The following is a 23,766-nucleotide window of genomic DNA, read 5'->3' as shown; positions in this document are numbered from 1 at the left end:
TGATTTATTCTGAATGGCTAAATATAAAGGAATAGACAAATGTGTAACAGGCAAATAAAAATACAAAGAAGGGGCCAGGCATGGTGGCTCATGCCTGTAATCCCAGCACTTTGGGAGGCTGAGGCGGGCAGATCACTTGAGGTCAGGAGTTCGAGACCAGCCTGACCAACATGGTGAAACACTGTCTCTATTAAAAATACAAAATTAGCCAGGTGCGGTGGTGGGCCCCTGTAATCCCAACTACTGGGGAGGCTGAGGCAGGTGAATTGCTTGAACCTGGGAGGCCAAGATTGCAGTGAGCTGAGATTGCGCCACTGCACTCAAGCCTGGGTGCTAGAGTGAGACTCTGTCTCAAAAACAAACAAACAAAACCAAAAAACACAAAGCAGGGTAGCAACCCTTATATCAGATGGGTAGATTTTAAACCAAAATGCATTAAGCATTACAAGGAAAGATATGTTTTAATGCTAAAAAAACAAAATTAAGATATAACAGGATTATACAACAAATAATGACATCCCCCTTTATATAAGGAGACAGGTAGAAATCCAGTGACAGTTGAAGACATACTATTCTCAGTATAAGACAAATCAAATAGACAAAAAAGAATATAATACACCTAAACGACATAATTACTAGGGTATATCTTATGCTCTGTGGAACTTTATAACCTGAAAATAGATAATATAACTTCTTCTTAAGTACAGATGGAACAGTCTCAAAAATGTTCAGAAGTTAGCTCATAAAGTAAAGAAGTTAGCTCATAAAGTTAGCTCATAAGCTGGGTGCAGTGGTGCATGCCTGTAATCCCCCAGCTACCTGGGTGGATTGTTTGAGCCCAGGAGTTCCTGACCATTCTGGGCAACACAGTTAGACCCTATCTCAAGAAAAAAAAGAAAGCAGTAAATTTATAAAGTAAAACATTACAAACAGTATTCTCTAATCACAGTGCAAAAGAACCCTAGAAATTATTGATAACTTTTTTTTTGTTGTTCAAAAGGGCCCCTCCACCTGGGTATAAACCCATCAAACAACTTGTGGGTAACAGGGAAATATAAGCTGAAATTAAATTTTCTTTTTTAAAATTATTATGTTCAGTAATTATTATACTCTCTTTTCTTAATATCAACTTTTATTTTAGATTCAAAGGGGTGTATTTGCAGGTTTGTTACATGGGTATATTGTGTGATGCTGAGGTTTAGGGTACAATTGATTCCATCACCCAAGTAGTGAGCATAGTACCCAACAGGTAGTTTTTCCACCCTTGCCCCCCACCACACCTCCCCTTCTAGTTGACCCCACTGTCGACCACTGCCATCTTTATGTCCATGAGTATTCAGTGTTTAGCTCTCACTTATAAGAGATTATATGTGGTATTTGGTTTTCTATTCCTGTGTTAATTCACTTGGGATAATGGCCTCTAGTTTCATCCATGTTGCTGCAAAGGACATGATGTCATTCTTTTTTTATGGCTGCATAGTAGTCCATGGTGTAGATGTACCACATTTTCTTTATCCAGTCCACTGCTGATGGGCTCCTAGGTTGATTCCATGTCTTTGCCATTGCGAATAGTGCTATGATGAACATACGAGTGCATATGTCTTTTTGGCAGAATGATTTATTTTCTTTTGGATATATACCCAGTAATGGGATTGCTGGATCGAATGGTAATTCTGTTTTAAGTTGTTTGAAAAATCTTCAAATTGCTTTCCACAGTGGCTGAACTAATTTGCCAGTAAATATAAAGGGATTAACAAATGTGTAACAGGCAAATAGAAACACAAAGAAAGCAGCGTAGCAACCCTTATATCATGTCAGATTTTAACCCTTATATCAGATTTTAACCCTTATATCAGATTTTAACCCTTATATTATATCAGATTTTAAACCAAAATGCATTCCCTGTTCTCACTTTGCCAACATCTGTTCTTTTTTGACTTTTAAAATAATAGCCATTGTGAGTGGTGTGAGATGGTATCTCAATTGTGGTTTTGATTTGCATTTCTCTGATGATTACTGATGATGAGCATATATTCATGATTGTTGACCACTTCTGTGTCTTCTTTTGAGAAGTGTCTTCGTGTCTTTTGCTCACCTCTTAATGGGGTTATTTTTTGCTTGTTCAATGTTTAAGTTCCTTATAGATTCTGGATATCAGACATTTGTTGGATGCAGAGTTTACAAATATTTTCTCCCATTCTGTAGGTTGTCTGTTTACCCTGTTGATAGTTTCTTTTGCTGTGCAGAAGCTCTTTAATTAGGTCCCTCTTGTCAATTTTTGGTTTTGTTGCAATTGCTTTTAAGGACTTAGTCATAAATTCTTTTCCTTATGTTTTATTTTTCTGCATATGGCTAGACAGCTATCCCAGCACCATTTATTGAATAGAGAGTCTTTTTCCCATTGCTTACTTTTGTCAACGTTGTCAAACATCAGATGGCTATACATGTGCAGCTTTATTTCTGGGTTCTCTATTCTATTCCATTGGTCTTTTTATCTGTATAACAGCACCTTTCTATTTTGGTTACAGCTTGAAGTTAGTTAATGTGATGCCTCTAGCTTTGTTCTTTTTGATTAGTATTGCTTTGGTATTTGTGCTTTTTGGTTCCATATGAATTGTAGGAATTTTTTTCTAATTCTGTGAAAAATGATGTTGATATTTTAATAGGGATAGCAGTCAATCATGCAATTTGTTCTGTAGGTTTCTTTGGGCAGTATGGTCATTTTCACAGTATTGATTCTTCCAGTTTCTAATGGTTTTAGGATCTTATTTGTATCATTCTTGAAGGGCAATTAATTATTTGCTATTTAATTCTAATTTTCAGGTAAAGAAGATACTCCCTCATTACTTGGCCTCTGTGGATCTCTAACGTCAGTGGCAAGTTACAAGTCTCTAACAAGCTTAAAATCTAATGACTACCTTGCAAGTCCTACAACAGAGATGACAAGTCCAGGCCTAACTCCATCTTGAAAATTTTTATGTAAAAGCCGAAACTTTTTATGTTGTAAATGTTTAATTTACATGTTTGACTGCTGGGAAGACCTTAGAAATTTTATATTGTTCTGGTACGTGTCTGAAATTCTATTGCTTAGAGAGAATCCCCACCAGATAAGAGACTTTGAGTGAAAAACATAATGATCCTGCCATTTTTCATTTTTAAAATTCTTACATTTGTCATTGAGAAAGTTCAAAATGGAATAGGCTTTAAAAAAAAAAAAATTTCAAAGATCCACCAAATCGTTCATAGCAAATTGCACATATTGTTCAGCTGATTTTTATATATTTAAATATACCTTAGTGGCCAGAGACTGACTTTAAGGTTTTATTCCAGAGACTCCAGAGACTTAAGCTAAGTATTTTTTCATTCTTTCAGATTTTCAAAAAAAAAAAAAAAAAAAGTTAATTTCATTTTTTCATTAATGTCTTTCTAAGTTATGCTTTAAATGCCTTGTTTTTAATAACAGGGGAAAGTTCTCAGCTGCATTCTCACAGTGGCTTATTCAGTTTTTCTTTAATATTTACCATTTGGTATCAACTCAGCATTCCACTTAACATTTTATAAATTCCATAGGAATATGCCTGTTTTGGTAGTTACTGACTTAATTTGTTAGTGCCACAAGGAAAATATTTTACAGTATTTTATGCCATTTAGGTAAAATGAATAAACTGTTTTCCAAGATTTTCTTAAAAGATTATCAATTTAAAAGTATGATCAAGTATGCCTCAAAAGCTAGAAACATTTCAAAATGTAGAACAAACGTTGACAAATTGTTTTGCCAGGAAAGAGTTCAAGTTCAGTTAAGGATTTGAGAGGCTTTTAAACAAGGATCAGTTGGGTAGTTATCATATTTACTTAATATATGTCTGATATTCAGTGCTGGTTCTTTTTCCTGTTTGTGCAACAATGAATTGTGCCATGTGTGTTTTATAGCCTCTATCATTAATCACACCATAATCTCATTTTAAAACATTTTAATGTTAAAACATCCCCACACTTATATACAGGTAAAATTAGTTGTTTTTTTTTTAAAGTTGTAATCTGTACTTTTTTTTTTTTTTTGCAATTTTTGAAACAGCTACATTAATCCCTAAAAGTCCCACCATACTGAAAATGTATGGCGTGTATTTTCTATAGTAAGTAATATGAGGAAAACATGATTAGCTGTGCCAAAGAAATTTTATACATTGTTTACATGATGAGGCCACAGTACTTATTGGGGACTTCATATGGTTTTTTATTATTATTGAGAAGAGTTAAGAGCTGAGGTTACCACATTCGTTCTTTGTGTTAGAAATGTAGGAGTGTGGTGGTTTTCTGCAATATTTAGAGCTTAGTCTCATAATTTGGAATTTAAGATAATAAGTAGTAACAAGGCAAGTCTTTCATATAAGACAGTCAAACAGTGTCACTTCAGGACAAAGGCCTGGAAGCCCTTAAAATAAGTTATCTTAGATGTGCCAGAACATATTCAGAGCTTTATTCCTTTAAGCTTAAGGCTTCAATACTTGTAGAAATGCAAATATTCTTGAGAAATGATACATTTTTGTTCTCAATTTCTCAATTCTACATACCTGATTATGAGTGAAGTATCCAAAGCAGGTTTTCATCAGCATGGGGGATGGAAGGTAGGTATAATATGACGACAATGGAAACTTTGGGAGAAGGGAGTGAGGAAATGGATAAAGAGAAATTTGAAAATTTTAGGCTGGACTTGAGCACTATTGCTGCTTTCCTATGAACTATCAGAATGTTTAAATGCTTTATCATTCATGGTCCACTCTCAACTAACATTTATTATCCTTTAGTAATTAAACAATGGTTTTACATACATTTTTATAATGTAGAAGGAAATTCAAGATTCCATAATCGTAAAATTTTTCAGATTTGTCTAATGTGTAATTTGTGCATCTTCACATGCTGCTAAATGCAGATTTAAACATTATGTCTGAGGATCGTGACTTTTCCTCCTTTCTTGGAGATCTTGGTATAAAATTCATCTGCTGTTATAAAATCAGGTTTCTACAGAGTTCATTTCACACTAAAGGTAGTTTATTACTGTTTGCATGAGGAAACCATGTATGTCTCAATCTTTAATTTTAGGTGGTAGTGTTTATTGTTCACCCTCCCTCTTGCCTCCAAAAGAATGCTGAATTATACGCCAATTTTTCTATGTGTATTCTGTTGCCTTGATGCGTACTATACTTGTTGCATGTATATTAAAAATTTTGTACTATGCATTGGTGGTCTTATTTTGCTTGACAAAAAGTTACCTGATTTAAGTACACTTAACTTTTGTTTCAGCAAATGTGGTAAATATATATTATTATTTCACACCTAAAATACTAACATGAAAATGCAATGGGAGAAATCCTTATTTCAACTCACATCAAGTTAAATATCCTATTTTTAAAAAGTAACATGATATGCTTTAGAATACACAACATCTATTGAATCAGTACAGTTTAGTAGTGGTTCTGGCAGTGTTACTGATTTAATTATAAAATAGTCATGTTTGTTTTCTCACCTGTAAGAATCATCACTATCTTCTTGGCACCTATGAGATGGCATCAGGATGATGTAAGCATTAAATAAAATCATATAAAAATTCTAAAGAGATAAATGCCAAATGCAAGCTACTACTAATTAATTATGATTGGCAGAAAAAGTAGATCATAAGTTAGTTGTTAAATCATTAGATTTACATACAGTTTTTAAGTGGTTATCAATGTGTCCCAAATTTACAACTTAGAAAACTGCTTTGTTAAAGTTCCTATCATTAGATGAAATGTGCAGATTTTGCTAAACTAACATATTGGATTACCACTTAAGTGTCACAAGACTGTGGTTCATTCTGCTCTTCTGAAAGCAAAGCAGCTTCGATTTAGTTTTAGCATTTGTCATTTTAACTGATAGGAAAGGGAAGATAAAATTACATCTTTTTCATTATGGTACATTTAAAAAGTATATTTTAATACAAACCAAAACTTTTAGATTTTAACATAGATCACCTTATCATAAGCCCCATTTTCCATACTGCTGGTTATCTTTCCAAAACCCAAGTCTAACTGTTACAACTGTGCCAAAAAGTTTTTCCTAGGTTTCTCACGGCCTTCCTTCTTGTTTCTGCTTTAGCGCACAAGGCCTTTGACTACATTTCCATGTTTACACTTTCCCATGTATACACTTTGTTCAAGCCATATGGACTAAATTCTATTGCCTTATTGAGACTCCCACTTCCCTGCATGTTTACTAATTGGATTGCCTGTCAGTCCAACTCTTAGGTTTCCTGACCACTCCCCTTCTTCTCTGCCCCCAGGCTAAGTGAACAACTCCCCATATTTCCCATGACTCCCTTTGCATGCTTCTATCAATCAATCATAGCTCTGAAACCTCCTGTGGCCAGTAACAATATCTGAAATGTCTTATCTCCAGTGCCTTTTATATACTGCCTACTACATAAAATGTCCCAATAAATGTTGACAGATTAAATATAAAAGCAGTAATCTTTTATTTAAAAAGTTCATCTTAGAAGAAAATTCAAAAGGGATACAATAAACTTTTCCACATCCCAAAAACTTGTGCCCAAGACAAAAAGAGGGAAAAATTTATTTTTAACTTTAAGTTTAGGGGTACGTGTGCAGGTTTGTTACATAGGTAAACTTGTGTCACGGGGGTTTATTATGCAGATTATTTCATCACCCAGGTATTAAGCCTAGTACCCATTAGTTATTTTTCCTGTTCCTCTCCCTCCTCCCACCCTCCACCCTTTGATAGGCCCCAGTACATGTTGTTCCAAGAGGGAAAAATTTTTAAAACATATGCAGTTAAATAACCATAGTGAATTGTTCTCCTAGAAAAAAAAATTGCCTTTTAAAAAAAATCAAACATGTACTACATTAAAGGTTGCAACCATCTCATTTAAAATTAAAGATGTTCCTTCCTAAAATTTTACATTAATCAGTTAAATGTTTATGTTAGAAAATTTAACGTTAATAGAATAAAAACTGTTTTAGAAACATCACCAAGAACACTGTTGTGGCACATGTTTGCAAATATTGCAATTCCTGCAACATATGTATTGAAAAGTCTGGAAAGCCCATATGGCTGAGAGTTAAATTTATATACTGAAGTAAAACCTGGGAATATTCATCATGCCAATTATAGTTCAATTATTTTATCAGACAGAACTCTGGGAGCAAATTAAAATTTTAAAATTTTAGCTATTCCATGGACTGAATTTTTCTAGGTACTATGTTAATACAAATTATTATTATGGCAAAATTCTGAACACTTTTTGGTTGTTAGTATATTTTAAAAGTATTAATATTTCTTTACCTCTTAAGTATAAAGAAAGCTTCAATTCAGCCTTCTTTTCATCCAGATACATCGCATGTATATGTGTTAGAAAAACTACTAGGCAATTAGATTTACTTATCTTACTTTATTCATAAATAAGAATTTTCCTAAGTGCAGTGAGAGGTAGGAGACATGGAAACCTTTCTCATACTTATAGGTGATATTAAACTGAAATATGTAACTGCCTTTTGGGAACAGTATTAAGTTTTTCTGCTTTTTTTCTATGAATTATCCATAAGCATAGCAAAACCAAGATAAATTTAAATTTAATATTGTTAAAGAGCACTGTTCAAGATAAACTTTCATGTATATCACAGTATAGCATTATACAATGATTTTATATAAAAATATTTAGAAGCACAGTGATGATTTTAAGAAACCATAAAACATTTTAATGAAATATAAGAAAGTCATGAATATTTATATGGATATGTATGTTGCAAATTTAAGGTAAATCAACATAGGATAAACATGGAAGATTACATACAAACCCTACATACTTTATTTCTGGTGAAACATATAAACACTTTCCTACTATAGTACAAAATCAATTAGTTCCTCTACCAGCACTAAAGACTTGTCATCTAAATATATTCATTTTAGGGGAGAAAAAAATGCTTCACATTTTCCTAAAATAAAGACTGCAATAAATTAGTGCTTTAAAAAATATATATATATAGGATATATAGATCCTAAGAAAATAAAACTAAAGTATAAAAAATGAATAGCATTTCTTTTCCTGCCATCATATCCTTTCTTATCTGATTCCTACATAGAATGAATGATAAGCTAAATTATTTAGACATGTATGGTGACTGAAAGCAATGTCTTCAAGGAAACAGCTTCTTGTTTAGCCTTTTACTCTACCATACTTAGAGTAAAAATCAAAGGATATTTTAGAAATATCTTGTAACTATTGTTGTAGCAATAATCTGTCCTGTTAGAACAACACAATAAAAATGACCTAGAGAATTCCATGAACAATGATACCTGGATTACAAGAGAGCTAAAAATAAGAGGCTATTCCTGTGTGCAAACTATTTTTACCAGTCTAAATACTATATGGTTTACCACTGAACACCCAAGTTTGACTGAAGTGAACATTTGCTACTATCAGTAAAAAACTCCCTCTCTTACAGGAATGGCAGAAATATAGACATTTAGTCATCAAAAATGGCACAATGTACATCACACAAATGATTATATTATGGTTCATAAGGAAAACAGCCACAATTTTGATCAGAGAAATGTTAATACATATGAAGCCTTAAAACAGCAACATGGCGGGGAAGGAGGGGGAGGCGGGAACCTAATGCATTTGAATTAAAGGAAACAGGCAATATTTGGTCAATGTGAACAATGCTATTTAACGAGTGCTTTATCTACTTTACTGAAATACAGAAATACTTATGTACATGATTTAAATGTGCACAAGACTTGGGCTTTTTTCTTCTAGACTATGTACATCATTCAGCACACAATTCAAAAAGTTCTGGTGTATTCAACACACCCCCAGTAAGATTACGTTACACTGAAACATATAATATTAAACTCTCAAGAGATTGCTTTTGATGCTAAGGAGTAATCTGTCTTATTTTTACAAGAATGCTCAATGGTGGTGATTTCTAGAATATCTTTTTCAATATCACCAAAAATAGGATAAAATTTATTTTTAAATTATGATTTAGAGGTAGAGCTGAAATTATTTATTTAAATTATAGGAAAGAAAGACATAAAATAATTGTGAGAGAATAATGGTGAAAAACATTCTTGCCTAAGAATCTCCATCTTCTTTGGCTGTAGTTGTTGATTCAAGTTGAAACAGCATCACTAGTATTGTTGCCTTCGAACATTTTGTTTCTGGAAAAAAGCCTTTCCAAATTCATATGTACTGATCATAATGGCACAAGCAGGAGCAATTTTAATTAAGCGAGGAATCAGGCCTGAAAAAAGAAAAGGAATAATCAAAACAAATATTTTTTTCTTACCTTATTTTTAAAAATATTATTTTTTGGCTTTATTCTGATAATTATCAAATTAAATGAAGTAATATGTTAAAATCCATAAATTGGTAGAAAAGACTGCTCACCTCCAACGTCCTCACTTCAATCCATATTACATTATAGAGAAATTTTTATCTTATTGATAGTAAATCTGTTATTTAACATTTATTTTAACTTATAATAAAGATATTTAGGAGAAAATAAATGTAGTATGTTACCTATAACTTCCTCCTATTAGTTAATTTTAGAAGGTAATATTTTAAAAGTAATCATTCTATTCAAGGATTCGGTAAAGCAAGTATTTTTACCTGAAAATAATCCGGAAAATCCATTTTTAGCAACAATGTTCTTCATTATAACCCAGGTTGACATATGCAAAGGCATAGAAACTAAATGTTAAAATAAAGAAATAATGCTATTATAAATAACAATTTAATAATTCCTAATACAGATAACATAGTGTCCATGGCCCTTGCGGATATATCATTTCTTTACCAAAAGAAGAGGTTTGTTTACCTAAAAAGCTACTTTAAGTTTTATTTTTAATAGTTAGATTCATTAAAAATAATAAACAGAAAAAGGCTGTATGTTTAAAGATGTATAGGACTGGATGCAATTAAGGAGGAATGTACTGAGGGTTTCTCCTGACTTGATAATGCTTGTTTCTTAAACTTGATGGTAGTATTTTTTAAACCTTTTCTAGGTCTTAAAAATTTTTCATAATGAAATTTTTAAAAGACAGCTAGTTGGGAGGCTGAGATGGGAAGATCGATCTCTTCAGCTTAAGAGTTCATCTTGAGCTTAAGAGTTCATCTTGAGACCCCCATCTCTTAAAAAGTGTATAGAAACCTTCATGGAGTATCCAATGCCAAAGAAAAGTCCTCACAACCATTTTTTCATTCACATTTTATTGTAAGTAGTTTTAAAACTTTTTTTTCTAAAAGAAGTTTCTGAGGAAAACAGCTCATTCTCCCTAGCAGTGTCCCGAGTTATTACTACCTTTCTGAATGGATATGCTAGTCTTGAAATAAATTAGACCAGTGCTCTTTCAAAGGGTTTATTTTAGCTAACAATAACATCTCGCTTATTTGCAACCACTCAAATATCTGGAAGAAAATGAATAAAAAACTAATTTTTTAAAAACTTAGCAAAAGTAGATGTCACTGAAGTATAAACATAAAACTTATGAATATAATGTTTATAAACAAAATTTGTTTATTTTCATTTACACACTATTCTAAAAAGCTGCCTTGGCCCACAGACTACTAGATGCAATAAGATTAAAAAAAAAAAAATTCTAAGAACCAGGCACACTACCATGTAAACAACATGACAGCTTAACAGGATGAAGATTTCAATGTCTTGTTTTGAGACCAGCTGGATGACGGGCAAACAATCCTATACTGCCCTCTCTAGCTTTTTAGAGTGGCTACTCTACAAAAATCAATGTTTACATGGAAGACAACCCTGAATCATTAAACAAGATTAAAGTATGTACCACTAAGCAAGCCTGGGAGAGAAAAGTTAAGATAAAATGGTATCTTTCAAAAATGACTTTCTAGAATTTTGCCACTTAATGGAATGTGATTATCTCCAAATTTCATTTATATAAAATATCAGAATCTGACTATGAATAAATGAAGACTAAGATAAATGAAGCCTTATGATTTAAGAAGCTATACTAGCAATAGCATAAGCATAAACATACTAACAACAGCAGCTCAACACTGATTACAAAATATGAATGAAATTTAACTTTCTAAAGAAAGTCAATGACAAGAACTTTCTAAGTTGGCAATTTTTACTTCATGTTTAAATTATTTCATTTAAATTTTAAAAACAGGTCAAAGAATGGTGATCAAGCAGCAGGTGTTTCTAATCTTGTAGAACTCATGCCCCAAACTAGTTTCTATTTTAACAGGAAGGTGAAATTAAGAGAATGACAAAAAGAGTATCAACTGAAGGTAAGCCAAGCTCTAGTGGAACCTCAGAAGTGTCTCCTGCCTAACTTTTCAACATTAAAGAGCTACTCCTACAGGTAATAAACAAATTCTTACACTGTAAAGAAACACTTTTATTATTAAATATTTCAAGCACAGAGAAAATAAATGCTCATTTACTGAACATCCAAATTTATTATATCGTAATACCTCCATTTTTCAGATCCAGTTAAAGCCCTCTATATATTCCTCCCCAATTTTATTTTTCCTCCTTCTCAAAGGTAATTACTCTCATCTTTCTTTTTTCATCTTTCTCATGCATTTGTTTAATGTTTACATCTAAACATATCCAGACGTATACTCTTCTTTGTATACATCTGGAATGTACAGAACAACGTATACTCTTCTTTGTCCTCCTTTTAAACTTTATATAAATGATATCACACTGCACACTTACTTCTGCAATGTGCTTTCAGAATTATCTGGGTTGGTAAGTGTAGCTATATTTTATTCATTTGAATTGCTGCATGGTATTGCATTATATGGATTATAATGATTTATCCATTTTCCTGTAAAGGGACATTTAGGTGATTTCTAACTTTTTGCTGTTTTTAACAATCTTGCCATGGATAGCCTTGTACATGTGCAAAAGTTTCTCTAGGGCACATATCTAGGAGTAGAACTGATAACTCAGAATGGACTCCTTGCTACTGCCAGATTGTTTTCCAAAGTAGCTGTTCCAAAATAATACTCTTACCATCATGGCATAAGGTTCCCGTGAGCTACATCCTCCCCAACAGTCTAATTTATATAAAATGTTCTCTCACTGCTGTTCCTTGGTATTACTAAAATTGAACATTTTTAATAAGTTTATTTGGCAAGTATAACCATTTCATGATACTTTTATTTCTATTTTAAAATAGAAATATAATATAGAAATATTGAAATACAGAAAAATATTGCCTTAAATATTAAAACCAATGTACTACATATTTATTAAATCTATTAAATATTTAAATTTTAAAATGTTTAAAATTAAATATTGCTTGAGTAGTGTGTCTTTTTCTATAGTTCCATTGTCCAGTTAAGAATAGTGTTTCAAAAATATTAAATGTGTTCAGAGAAAAAGAAGTTTAACCTCTGGAAAACAAGTAAATTTGGGCCAGGTTTAAAAAGCTAAAACCAGAGATTAAATTTTTAAAAATTAATAACATATGACACACTCATAAATTAGGTAAAAGTTATCTCTGTTATAGGATATGGCACTTATTACATGCTAACGTGCTTCTGCATGCAGCCTCTCTTCCAGTAGATTATGAGCTCTTTGAGGATTTGGGTAATTGTCTCATTTATCTGTATATACCAGCATGGTGCCTGACACAGTATAGGCACTCAGTAATTGACTAATGAATGAAGAATAGAAGATGTGGTCAAAGTAGGCTGACAGATCATATACTTGCATGGAACTATCATTCTATAGTATGACAGCTGCAACACTTCATATTTTCTTTTTTGCCTAGAGAGAAGGGATTTGGTATAGTTGAGCTGTGGAACAAAGGAAGTCACTTCTAAATGGAGCTGAGTTACTTCTTGGATAAATAATGTAAACCAAAATAGTAAGTATGGGCTGATTATCACTCAAATTACAAGTGCAATTTCAACTGAAATCTATCTTAGTAAACCTTTAAGTAACTGGTTCATAGCTGAAGCAGGCTAACAGATTAAAATTTACCAATGATAATCATGGAAAATTAAAACCCAACTCTTATTTAAGATTTTTCCTTTTAGGTTTAAATGAGGAAGCATTAATTAGAAAAAACCAGTGATAGGTAAGAGTTAAATCTAATAAAGAAAGATGGCTCCCTGGTGCCAGTCTCAATGAAGATATATATCACAATCACTTAGGGATCATTTTCAAAATATACAAGCTAGAGTTCCACCTCAGATTCATTAAATGAGAGTCTATTGAGGGTGATGTCCAGCTTTAGGTATATTGAATAAGCACCTCAGGTGACTCCAATGATTAGTTACCAACGTAAGTGGCTCCCAAACTTTAGTGTGCATTAGAATCTACCTGTACAGATTCCCATCTTTTCCCTTATCAACCACCATGACCACCACTACCTCAATGCCACAGTCATTAATCATTTATGCTAAATTACACCAAAAAGAAATTGATGAAATCCTACTATGTTAAATATTATACTTAAGAGGGGAAATAGAAATTCTGATGAGAAGAAAAGAAGAACGAAACAAAATAATTTTGAACTGTCAAAGGAGGACAGATAGGGCTTAGGTTTCTAGAAGGCTCATGCCTAAAAACAGGGAAGTGGGAGAACCCTAATATAATAAAACTTTGATTACCTCCCAGGTTTTCATTAGCTTCTAATATAAGAGGAGAATAGGTATTTGATAGGTCAAAGACAAAGATGTCACCAATATCCATCAGATTCATTTGTAGAGGTTTGTAACCAGCTTCTTTTAACACTATACCTATTTTATTTTTTATGCAAACTATTATAATCATGGGTAGAAGAATTTTTATTTACATTATAATAGTCTTATCACAACTTACATAATTTTGTAATAGATAATTTCCCATTGGTTTGCTACACTTTCTAAAGGGAATAAATGATGACAGAGGGATCCTAGTCGAAGCAAATAGGAATATACTTTTGTTCTAGAAGAAATTACAGGTTATGAAGAAATAAAAATAGATGGGGTAATAGGTAGAAAAAATTACAAGAAAGCTTAAAAACAAACAAAATGTGTGTATATATATATATAATCAAAAAATAAGAGAAAAAAGGTTTCCAGTAATTTCCTATCCTTTATCCTGATTTGTCTAAATTTATTTTATTGGTTTACTTGAAAGAAGACTTAAAAGGACAATAAAAATAATAATTTGAAATAGATCTGAAAACAAACTTTAGGAAAAAACATCATAAAACAACTTAGCTTTTAAATGACAAAGATTATTTCTTCTTTATCGCAGGTATGAGACAACTGATGGCATTCAAGAAACATTAGACTTTACATTTTCTTAAATATTTTGTTTTTGTTTAGTTTTTCTGGGTATTCCATTCTAACAGTATATTACTTTCAGTAAAATACGCAAAGAATAATGCAGAAGAAAAAATCTTGTTTTCCTTATTTTAGATATTCCTACAATATCTGGAAGGAAAAACAAAAATGGCATCTTAAAAATATTTTAAATTAATTAAACTTACTTTTATGACTTTCATATGTCCAAAGTTGTGTCTGCTTTTGTGTTTTTACTACATCAAATGGTAAAGTTGCAACAGCTGCAAACTATCAGAAAGTAAAATTGATTAATTTCAATCAACCTGTTAATTTTTCCTAAAATATTTTTACATTCTTCGAATTAGTATATTATTTAAGGATAATGAAAATAATAACTGAACTTTAAAATGAAATAATATATATATATTTTTAAGTTTCCATTAAAGCAAATAGATATGTATTTCTCACTATACTCAAAAGTAAAAAGCCTCAGAAAAATTCCCTTACTTTCCTGAGGTCACACAGCTACTAGTTGCAGAGCCACAATTCCAACCAAGCCTCTCTGACTCCACTACCAGCATTCACAATTTCTCACGCTCCTTTGTGTTCTATTATTCCTTTACATCACGAGAAGATACAACACATATGTAAAAGCAGAAATTCTCAGGTATCTAGTGAGCATTTAAAAATTTCCAGCAAACGCTTTTAAAATAGAATAAAAAATTAAATTTGAATAAAGAAAATGAATTTTGAACTTTTAGCTCTATAAGCCTTTTAAAATAGTTATGTAAATGTTTACATATTAAAATATAGTTACAATGGTTCACAAATCACATTTTTTCCTATTAATGATAAAAGCTGGATGCAAATCACATTTTAAATAACTTTTCTCAAAATAATTTACATTTATTTCCACAATGCCTTAATTAAGGGAGTTTTTTTTTAAATAATTTAATTCTTTTAGATATGTTGTTGCAATATTTGATACAACAGCCATGCAAGGTTAAAACTGGTATGCATTTTTGCTTCCCAACTCACATTTGGCCAATATGGTCATAAAATGCCCCTCAAAATCACTTATATTTATTTCACTCCAACAATTTGTTGATGTACGTTCTTGAAATCAGCTTCAAAGATTTCAGGTAAGGTAAAATCAAATATTGTTTCTCCATCTTCATTATCTATCATGTAGTAGCTACAATGTTATGTAAGCCATTTTTGAAACTCTTTCTAAAATGAGGTGGTTTAGGCTGTTCTGTTTTCTGACAGAAAGCCTGAACACTCACATTCAGGTGTTTTTTCTGTTGCAGAGACAAACCTTTATTTGAAAGCTGTAAAAATGCAGCCATTTTCTAGATCATTTAAAAAATCATTAAAAAAAATAAATTTTCTAGGTTAAATAGAAATAGTACAATAGAGGACTTTCCTTCATATTTCTGCAAAATTGGTAAATATCCTAAAGCCATTATTCGACAATACTAATTGCTTTTTTTGTTCAATAGACTTATAATCCACTAGGATTAATTTGAAAGATCTTAGACCTGGGAATATTTATATCTAAGTTTTAAAGTCAACTGCTGTGGCTTCCTTGGCCTAGATTTTCTGAGATATTATTACAATATTTTTCTGCAAGTCTCCATCACTTCACTCTGCTCCTTCACTATTGCTTTTATGTGGTTCCAGTGTGTTACTGTCTCACTACAAGTTATTACAAATTCATTTTCGGAAGTACATGGGAATAAAAAAAACTGCCAATGTCATGGTGATATAAATCTGCATAATGAAAGTCTACCACAGGACTTTGATATCATTCTACAGGAAGGTGTGGAAAGAGATAAACTCCCTATTACCCAAAAATGGTAACTTAAGGTTCTTTCCTTCCGACTGTAATTTTTGTTCAAATTATTTTAAAAAGTACTTTAGTAAGACAAAATGTTTCCAAAGAAACAGGAATCAGCAGCAGAGGCTAGAAGTGCTTAATGCATATGAGATGACATTGCATGAAATATTACCTAATCAGAGCATTTATTGAATTAATGTATTACAAAATGCTCTAAATAATAAAGCTCTAAAATATTATAACGTAATGATCTAACAAATCCAAAAGTTTCTCAGAAAAATATGTTTTTGTAACATAAAAACATAAATCCAGTATATTTAAATTATTTTATTTGTTAATAATTTGTTACCTTAAAATAGATGGAAAATACTTAGAAAAATTTTCAAGCAGTGCAGCCAAAGTGGATCTCAATATACATGAGATGCTATATTTTGTTTTGTTTTAATACAACAATTATTTTTCTGGAATATTAACAACAAAAGAATAAACTTACAGAACCAGACAATGCCCCTGAAGTAAAGTTGATCATAAATGTTGGCTCATATAAACCAGATTTCTCACATAACCACTTCTTTAAAATTTCATAGTTATACCAGTACATTGCTATAAAAACAGAGAATGAAATGAAGACATATTTAGAAATAAAATGTGGACTTTAATAAAAGAGTTATGAGGTTATATATTCAGGGGATAGACAAATTCTAACCTTGACATACTTTGCTTTCTACTTAGACACCCACTAGGGTGGAATTTCTTTTTTTAAAGCAAAATTCTCAGTAATATTGTAGTAGTCCTATAAACAAAAAAAACTATGCATCAATAAAGTAGGACTATAATTCCAAAACCTGACAAGGACAACGGGACAAAGGAAAAAAGTAAAGGCCAATCTATTGATGATCATAGGTATAGACTTCCTAAAAATAATAATAAAAAACAAATTGAAGTCAGAAATATTTCATAAAACATCATACACTATGATTAAGTTGGGTTATCCCAGAAATGCAAAGGTATATAATACAAATCTTTAAATGTCATGTTACCATGTTAACAAAACCATGGGATCATGTAATGATAATGAAAAAGCATCTGATAAAACGCAACACTCTTTCATTTAAAAGAAACAAATTTCTTGGAAACCTAGAAGTAAAAGGAAACTTCTTTAATTTGATAAAAACATGCATCAAAAACCTATACCAAAAATAATTATTAATGGTTAAATGAGATCTATTTTCTTTAAAGTGGGAAAAATGATGGGGATGTTCATTATTGTCACTATAATTAAAAAATTCACTGGGCAGCAAGTAAGAAAGAAAAGTTATGATTACAAATGATGATATAAAACAGTTAAATTTACATATATTTTTATATATATCCAAACCAAAAAAATAGTTAGACAAAGCAGAATTTATAACAGAATGTTAAAACATAGCTGGATACAAGCTAATAGAAAAAAATCAATTGCAACTGCACCAGCTACAAAGATTTAATTTTAAAAATTAAAATAGAGCTTTAAAAATAGCTACTAAAAGCTGGGGGGCAGTAGGGTATACCTATAACTAAATGTCAAAAAAAAAGAGATGAATACAACCTTGATGAAGAAAAATTTGAATCTCTCCTAAAACAACTTCTTAAGGATTTATTATTAACATAAAAAAATGACATTCCTAGGGAAGAAAAATAAGGTGACATCAAGATTTTTCTTAGCCAAGCATGGTGGCACATGGCTTTAGTCCCAGCTACTTAGGAGGTTGATGTGGGAGGATTACTAGAGCCTTGTAGATAGATCAAGGCTACAGTGAGCCGTGACTGTGCCACTGCACTCCAGCCTGGGCAACAGAGTGAGACCCTGACGAAAAAAAAAAAATTTTTCATAGAGCACTAATAATTCAGTTTGGTACTGGCCTGAAGTCAGAAACATTAACCAGTGAAACAGATCCATGCATACATGAAAATGTTATATGACAGAGATGACACTGCAGATCCCTGGAGCAATTATGGTTATTCAATAGATCAGGGGTCACGACCCCAGGGCTGAAGATTGGTACTGGTCTGTGTCCTGTTAGGAACTGGGCTACACAGCAGGAGGTGAGCGGCGGGTGAGTGAGCATTACCGCCTGAGCTCCACCTCCTGTCAGATCAGCAGAAGCAATATATTCTCACAGAACTCTATTGTTAACTGTGCATGTGAGGGATCTGGGTTGCATGCTCCTTATGAAAATTTAATGCCTGGTGATCTGAGGTAGAATAGTTTCGTTCTGAAACCAATCACACACGCGCGCGCGCGCACACACACACAATTTTTCCAATCATGGGAAAACCGTCTTCCACAAAACCAGTCCCTGGTGCCCAAAAGGTTGGAGATCACTGCAATAGGTGATGTTGGGACAACCAGCTATCCATGTGGGAGAAAAATAAAATTGAAAACCTATTTCAGTCCAAAACCCCAAATCAATTATGAATAAATGAATGCCAATGAAACAGTACCCAATCTTATTAATAACCAGGGAAATCAAATTAAAATGAGATACCACTTTAAATTATTAAACAAAAATTAACAACTTTGACAATAAAAAAGTTGGAAAGGGTGTGAAGCAGCAGAAAATCTCTTACATTGCTGGTAGGTATGTAGATCATACAATCACTTTGGAAAAGAGTTCTATATTACCTAGTAAAATTTGAAATGTATGTATATCTATGAACCAACAAATCCAATACTGGATAAACTTTCAAAGGTACACCAAGAAACTGATTAAAAATTTTCATAGCAGCATTGTCTTACTTGTTTACTCACATATAAACGAGTAAAAATGAAGAAAACAGTTACATATAACACAAGAATGAATCTTAGGAAAATTTTTTAGTAAAAGGGGATTTTCAAAAATAGGCTAAACTAAACAATATAATGTTTGGCAATAATACATATGTGGGGAAAATAATTCTTTTAATCAAATGAATGACATTCAATATAGTGATTACCACTGGGGTTGTGACAGTGAAAGAACGTATTTGTGGTTTCATGATTTTTAAAAGATATTTATATTCTTATTGAGAGTTTCTCTCTAGATAAGTATTTCTTTTGGGTCTTAAAAACTTCTATGATCCACAAGGGAAATGCCACTAAAGTATGCACATTCTGTAAGTTACTGGTAGATTTAACACTTCTCACTTTTCATAATTTTCTCCCTTTTCATAATTGAGTAATTAGTACAATTCCCTACTTGATTTGTAATAGTCTTTTACAGGATAATCATTTAATGGAGAGATGTTTATTTTTAATAACTGAAAAAGTAGAAGCCCATATAATTCCAAAGTAGTCTTAAATGGATTCTATCCTTTGATTTGCAGTAGTTTTACTTATCTTACTAATTGCTTAGAATAATATTAAATGACTTATTTAGAATGTTAAAGGTAGTTTGCATTCTCTGAATATGAATACCCACTAATTAATGTAGAAAAGCAAATTAATCACAAGGAAAAAAAAACAAGCTTGAATAAAAACTATTCATTCAATAAAAGCTTGGAAAGATCTGAGAGCCCAACAATGAAAAAGGAGTTTGTGGTCACTACAGAAAATAACCTACCTTTAATGGTAAAGAGTTAAAAATCTAGTGACAGTAATATTTGAATGAGACAAAGCCATGTAAAATTTAGTAGCTACAAATAAGGTAAATCCTACCTGAGAAAGGTACATCTCTAAGAACAGTAGGAGCCCAGCCCCTCCAAAGGGAAATCCAACCATCTTCAGATACTTTCTTGCTGACAAATCGATGCAGTTCCACGTAAGAAAACTTCTTGGACTGCATCTTGGTTCTAATCAATTCTAGTGGACTTATCACAGTTACTGCACCAACTAATACAAACAAGTTAAAAAAAAGAAAACAAAAATAAAGCCATGTACTATGCAAACACATATACTTAAAAATTAATATTCACAGATTTTATATTTCAAACTTTTAGTCTATAATGTTTGAAAACCTTAAAATTAAATGTGTAATGATGTCAACATAATTGACACAGATTTTTCCCTTGATAAAGTATTTCTTGAAAGTCTATTTTCATATACCTTACTTTTTCTGGTTTCAACTCTCTCAAGGGCAGTTCCAGAAATGTTATAATCAACCAGAACTATGAAAACCAAAGCCCATTCCAGTTACTGCCCCGATAAATCCCACTCCCATTTAGCAGAGTAAACATTCTTCTGTATAGAGTCGACATTCCTTATGATAAAACTCTGAATCCCAAAGTTTATAAGGAAAGTGATTCAGGACTTTGGCCTGAATCATGCATGATCCCAGATGACACCTCAGAAGTTCAGGTGAATCAGAACCAACTCTGATGTCACTCTAAAAACTCTGTCCATGATTTGACCAAGATAGGCTGAGCCCATCTCATTCTGAAGGTAATCACCATTCCATATGACTTCTGGAGTACTTATACTATATTAACAAATTAATATAAACTGTAACGCAAAATATATCATACTAATACTCTATATATTGTACAAATTATCTGTGAATGTCACAACTTAAACAGAAGCTCTAAACAGAAATCAAAATGAAAATAAAGATTTATTACTCACATCTGGCCACAATTCCAGCAACAATTGGTATGTAGGTTTTATCTTCTCGTAACTTAGATCTCAGAAGAGCACTTAATTGATCATAGCAGGTAAAATAAATAACTGTGGCAGGAACTGCCATCACTCTGTTAGATCACACAAAAAGATTTGTTCAAAATTATCAAAAGATCCCACATAGTCTTAACTTAAATTCAAATATTATTATATAAGCTAAAAAACTCTTATATTTTGTGTAAGCTAAAAACCACAACAAATCAGCCTATGAGATCAATTTTTCTTTTAGTTTAAAAATGATTAGTACTTAACTTAGTAGGCAGTAAAAAGATATAAAGTAGGCATTTGCCATCCAAAAGTTTTCATTCCAGTTGTAAAGACAGTTACAATAAATAGCATTAAATAAGTGCTAGCATGGTGGCACATGCCTGTAATCCCAGCTACTCAGGTGGCTGAAGTACGAGAATCACTTCAACCTGGGAGGCAGAGGTTGCAATGAGCTGAGATCGTGCCACTGCACTCCAGCCTAAGGGACAGAGCAAGACTCTGTCTCTAAATAAATAAATAAATAAATAAAATAAAAATAAAACAAATAGGAAAAGACAAATTAAGACAGACACTTCATCTCCATCTGTTTCTGGTCTCCCAGATCTTCTTTCTCATTCATAATTACCATAACATCATAATCAGTGAAATAAAAAGTAGATGAGAAATTATAAAACATTTTTGTACTGTGGACCATATACACTCCTGCTTGTAACCAGACATAAATTATAATTAACATCATCAGAATTACATACACTAATTTTAAGGGAATTCTAATGACATACTATTTTAAAAGAAATTATTAAAAGGGAATTATTAAATTCAAACACAAAGTTGCAGGTACTGCCGTGTCAATAAATATTAATGCAACAAGAAACTAGTCCACGTTTATGATGTAACTAAAGGACATTCACAGACCATAGATCGGAATGCCTAATGTTATACGGTGGACTTTGCTGCTGAGAATTTAGGAGCAGGACTGACTGGTGGGGTATTGGATCTGCCACTAACTTTAAACCTTAAACATTGTTTAAAATAAATGCCTCAAATTGACTAATTTCCTCCATTAAAAGTATAAAGTTCTTGGGAATAAATGAGACAGCAAAAGCCAAGTTATTATTTTACATTTTTACATTCAATATTAAGAGTTTATCATATTAATTCATGTAATCGCCAGGCAGTAGACAATTAGAATTACCTGGAGAAAGGAAAGTACACATTTTGCAATATATCATACAGCTTTAGTACAATGAACAAATAAACACCAAAGTCTGTATTTCTGAACATGAAAAAAATTACCATATGCTTGTGTAGCAAAGACAACACAGCAGGTTGGTTGCTCAAACCTTGTATAACTTCAGGAGGGCCTATGTGCATGCCTGACCTCTGGACAACTCGTGAGAATGTATCCCCTGGAGTAGAAGGTTTTTTGTATGTCTGAAGCACTAAACCAACTTGTCTAGGTTGATTTGTACACTGCGATTTATAGTACACTTCTTTCCTTCTGTGGGTTTGAAGTTTTGCTCATCACAACTGGCCTCAAAGACAGAATGTACCATATAGCCCATGCTCAATAAAAGCCCTATACTCAAAACTCAAATGGGTTTCCCAAGGCAGAAGCACTTTGTATACTTCACAGCTCACTGATAGAAGGATAAGCACATCCTGTGCAATGCCATAAGGGAGGACTTTGGAAGCCTATTTCTGGACAATTCCTGATGTGCCTTTTTCCCTTACCTATTCTTTTTTCTATCCTTTTGCTGTAATAAACCATATCTGTGAATGTAACCTCTTCAGGTCCTGCAAGTCCTTCTGGTACATCATCAAACATGTGGGTGGCTGTGAGGCTTAAAAAACAATACCTCAGAAAATGAAAGCATTCTAATATTAAAAATGCAAGACTTTGTCCAACCATGCTGATTATAGGATAAAATAACAACCATTATTTAGTAGAAAAAACATTAAATTTCAACTTACAGGGTAGGAGGAAGGCCACTCCATAGAGATTTAATGCCCTCATTTCGAATGATTTTAAAAAACGCATCCTAAAGTTATAATAGAAAAAAAGTAATCAAAATATATCTTTAAACCTTTTATACAAAAATTTATACTGATAATTGGTAATTTCATTCTTTCAGGTATTTATATCTAAAAAATAAGCTTTTTGATTTATGTATGTCCATTCTTTTTAAAAAGGGAATTTTAACACAATTAAAATGAAGCATTTTTGGATGATACTAACTTCTTACAGAATGAAGTCTATATTACTCAGCTCCAGATTGTTCTACTAAGAGCTTAGAAAAAAAGCTTTTGAAAAGATTATTATAAGAAAGGAAGTAGAGCAAAAGCAGAGAATTGGTTAAACTCGCCTAAGTATGAAATCAGAGAAAATATTAAAATGTGCTATGTGAAATCTTTGGAGAGGAACCAAAAGTAGGCAGAGCTGAAGAGAAGTCTTCTATTAACAGACAGACTCTTACAATTTGATTAAAAAAAAGATAAAGTAATTAAAAATTGGCTAAGGATTTGAATATATATTTCTCCAAAGAATACATACAAATGGCCAATAAGCACACGAAAAAGTGTTTGGCTGCATGCAGTGGCTCAGGCCTGTAATCCCAGCACTTCAGAAGGCAGGAGACCCCTTGAGCCCAGGAGTTTGACATCAGCTTGGGCAATATAGTGAGACCTTATCTCTACAAAAAGCTAAAAAATTTGCTGAGCATGGTGATGCACTCCTGTAGTCCCAGCTACTTGGGAGTCTGAGGTGGGAGGACTGCTTCAGCCCAGCAGGGAGAGGCTGCACTGAGCTGAGATCACACCACTGCACTCCAGGCCTGGGCAACAGAGTGAGACCCTGTCTCAAAAAAAAAGAAAAGAAAAATAGAAAAAGGAAAAATGTTCATCAGTGATTATTATGAAAATGCAAAGCAAAACCACAAATGAGATGTGACTTCATACCTACTAAATAAGCTAAAATTATAA

General features: G+C 32.3%; 2 protein-coding genes across 11 annotated transcripts in view; one reads left to right on the top strand and one right to left on the bottom strand.

The window, feature by feature from the left end:
* Positions 1-5,815, top strand: part of RUNDC3B (RUN domain containing 3B) — a 214,674-nt gene extending 208,859 nt beyond the window's left edge. For 4 of the 7 annotated variants that reach the window (XM_009243045.4, XM_009243044.4, XM_054559118.2 and 1 more), the window contains one exon: positions 2,824-5,814. In XM_009243045.4, coding sequence (XP_009241320.1) covers positions 2,824-2,969 — 146 coding nt within the window. In that variant the 3' untranslated portion in view covers positions 2,970-5,814. 7 annotated transcript variants of the gene reach the window in all.
* A 1,611-nt stretch (positions 5,816-7,426) lies between these two features.
* SLC25A40 (solute carrier family 25 member 40) overlaps positions 7,427-23,766 on the bottom strand; it is a 41,300-nt gene continuing 24,960 nt past the window's right edge. For 2 of the 4 annotated variants that reach the window (XM_002818275.6, XM_063726090.1), the window contains 7 exons: positions 22,759-22,826; positions 20,743-20,867; positions 19,840-20,013; positions 16,657-16,766; positions 14,530-14,611; positions 9,668-9,748; positions 7,427-9,299 (listed from right to left, as the gene is read on the bottom strand). In XM_002818275.6, coding sequence (XP_002818321.1) covers positions 9,187-9,299; positions 9,668-9,748; positions 14,530-14,611; positions 16,657-16,766; positions 19,840-20,013; positions 20,743-20,867; positions 22,759-22,826 — 753 coding nt within the window. In that variant the 3' untranslated portion in view covers positions 7,427-9,186. The remainder of the gene's footprint in view (positions 9,300-9,667; positions 9,749-14,529; positions 14,612-16,656; positions 16,767-19,839; positions 20,014-20,742; positions 20,868-22,758; positions 22,827-23,766) is intronic. The other 2 variants (XM_054559563.2, XM_054559564.2) reach the window with 2 other exon arrangements.

The sequence above is a fragment of the Pongo abelii genome, chromosome 6 (assembly GCF_028885655.2).
Source record: "Pongo abelii isolate AG06213 chromosome 6, NHGRI_mPonAbe1-v2.0_pri, whole genome shotgun sequence".
NCBI lineage: Eukaryota > Metazoa > Chordata > Mammalia > Primates > Hominidae > Pongo > Pongo abelii.
The sequence above is the reverse complement of the archived record's forward strand: the minus strand, read 5'-3'. Positions and strand labels throughout refer to the sequence as shown.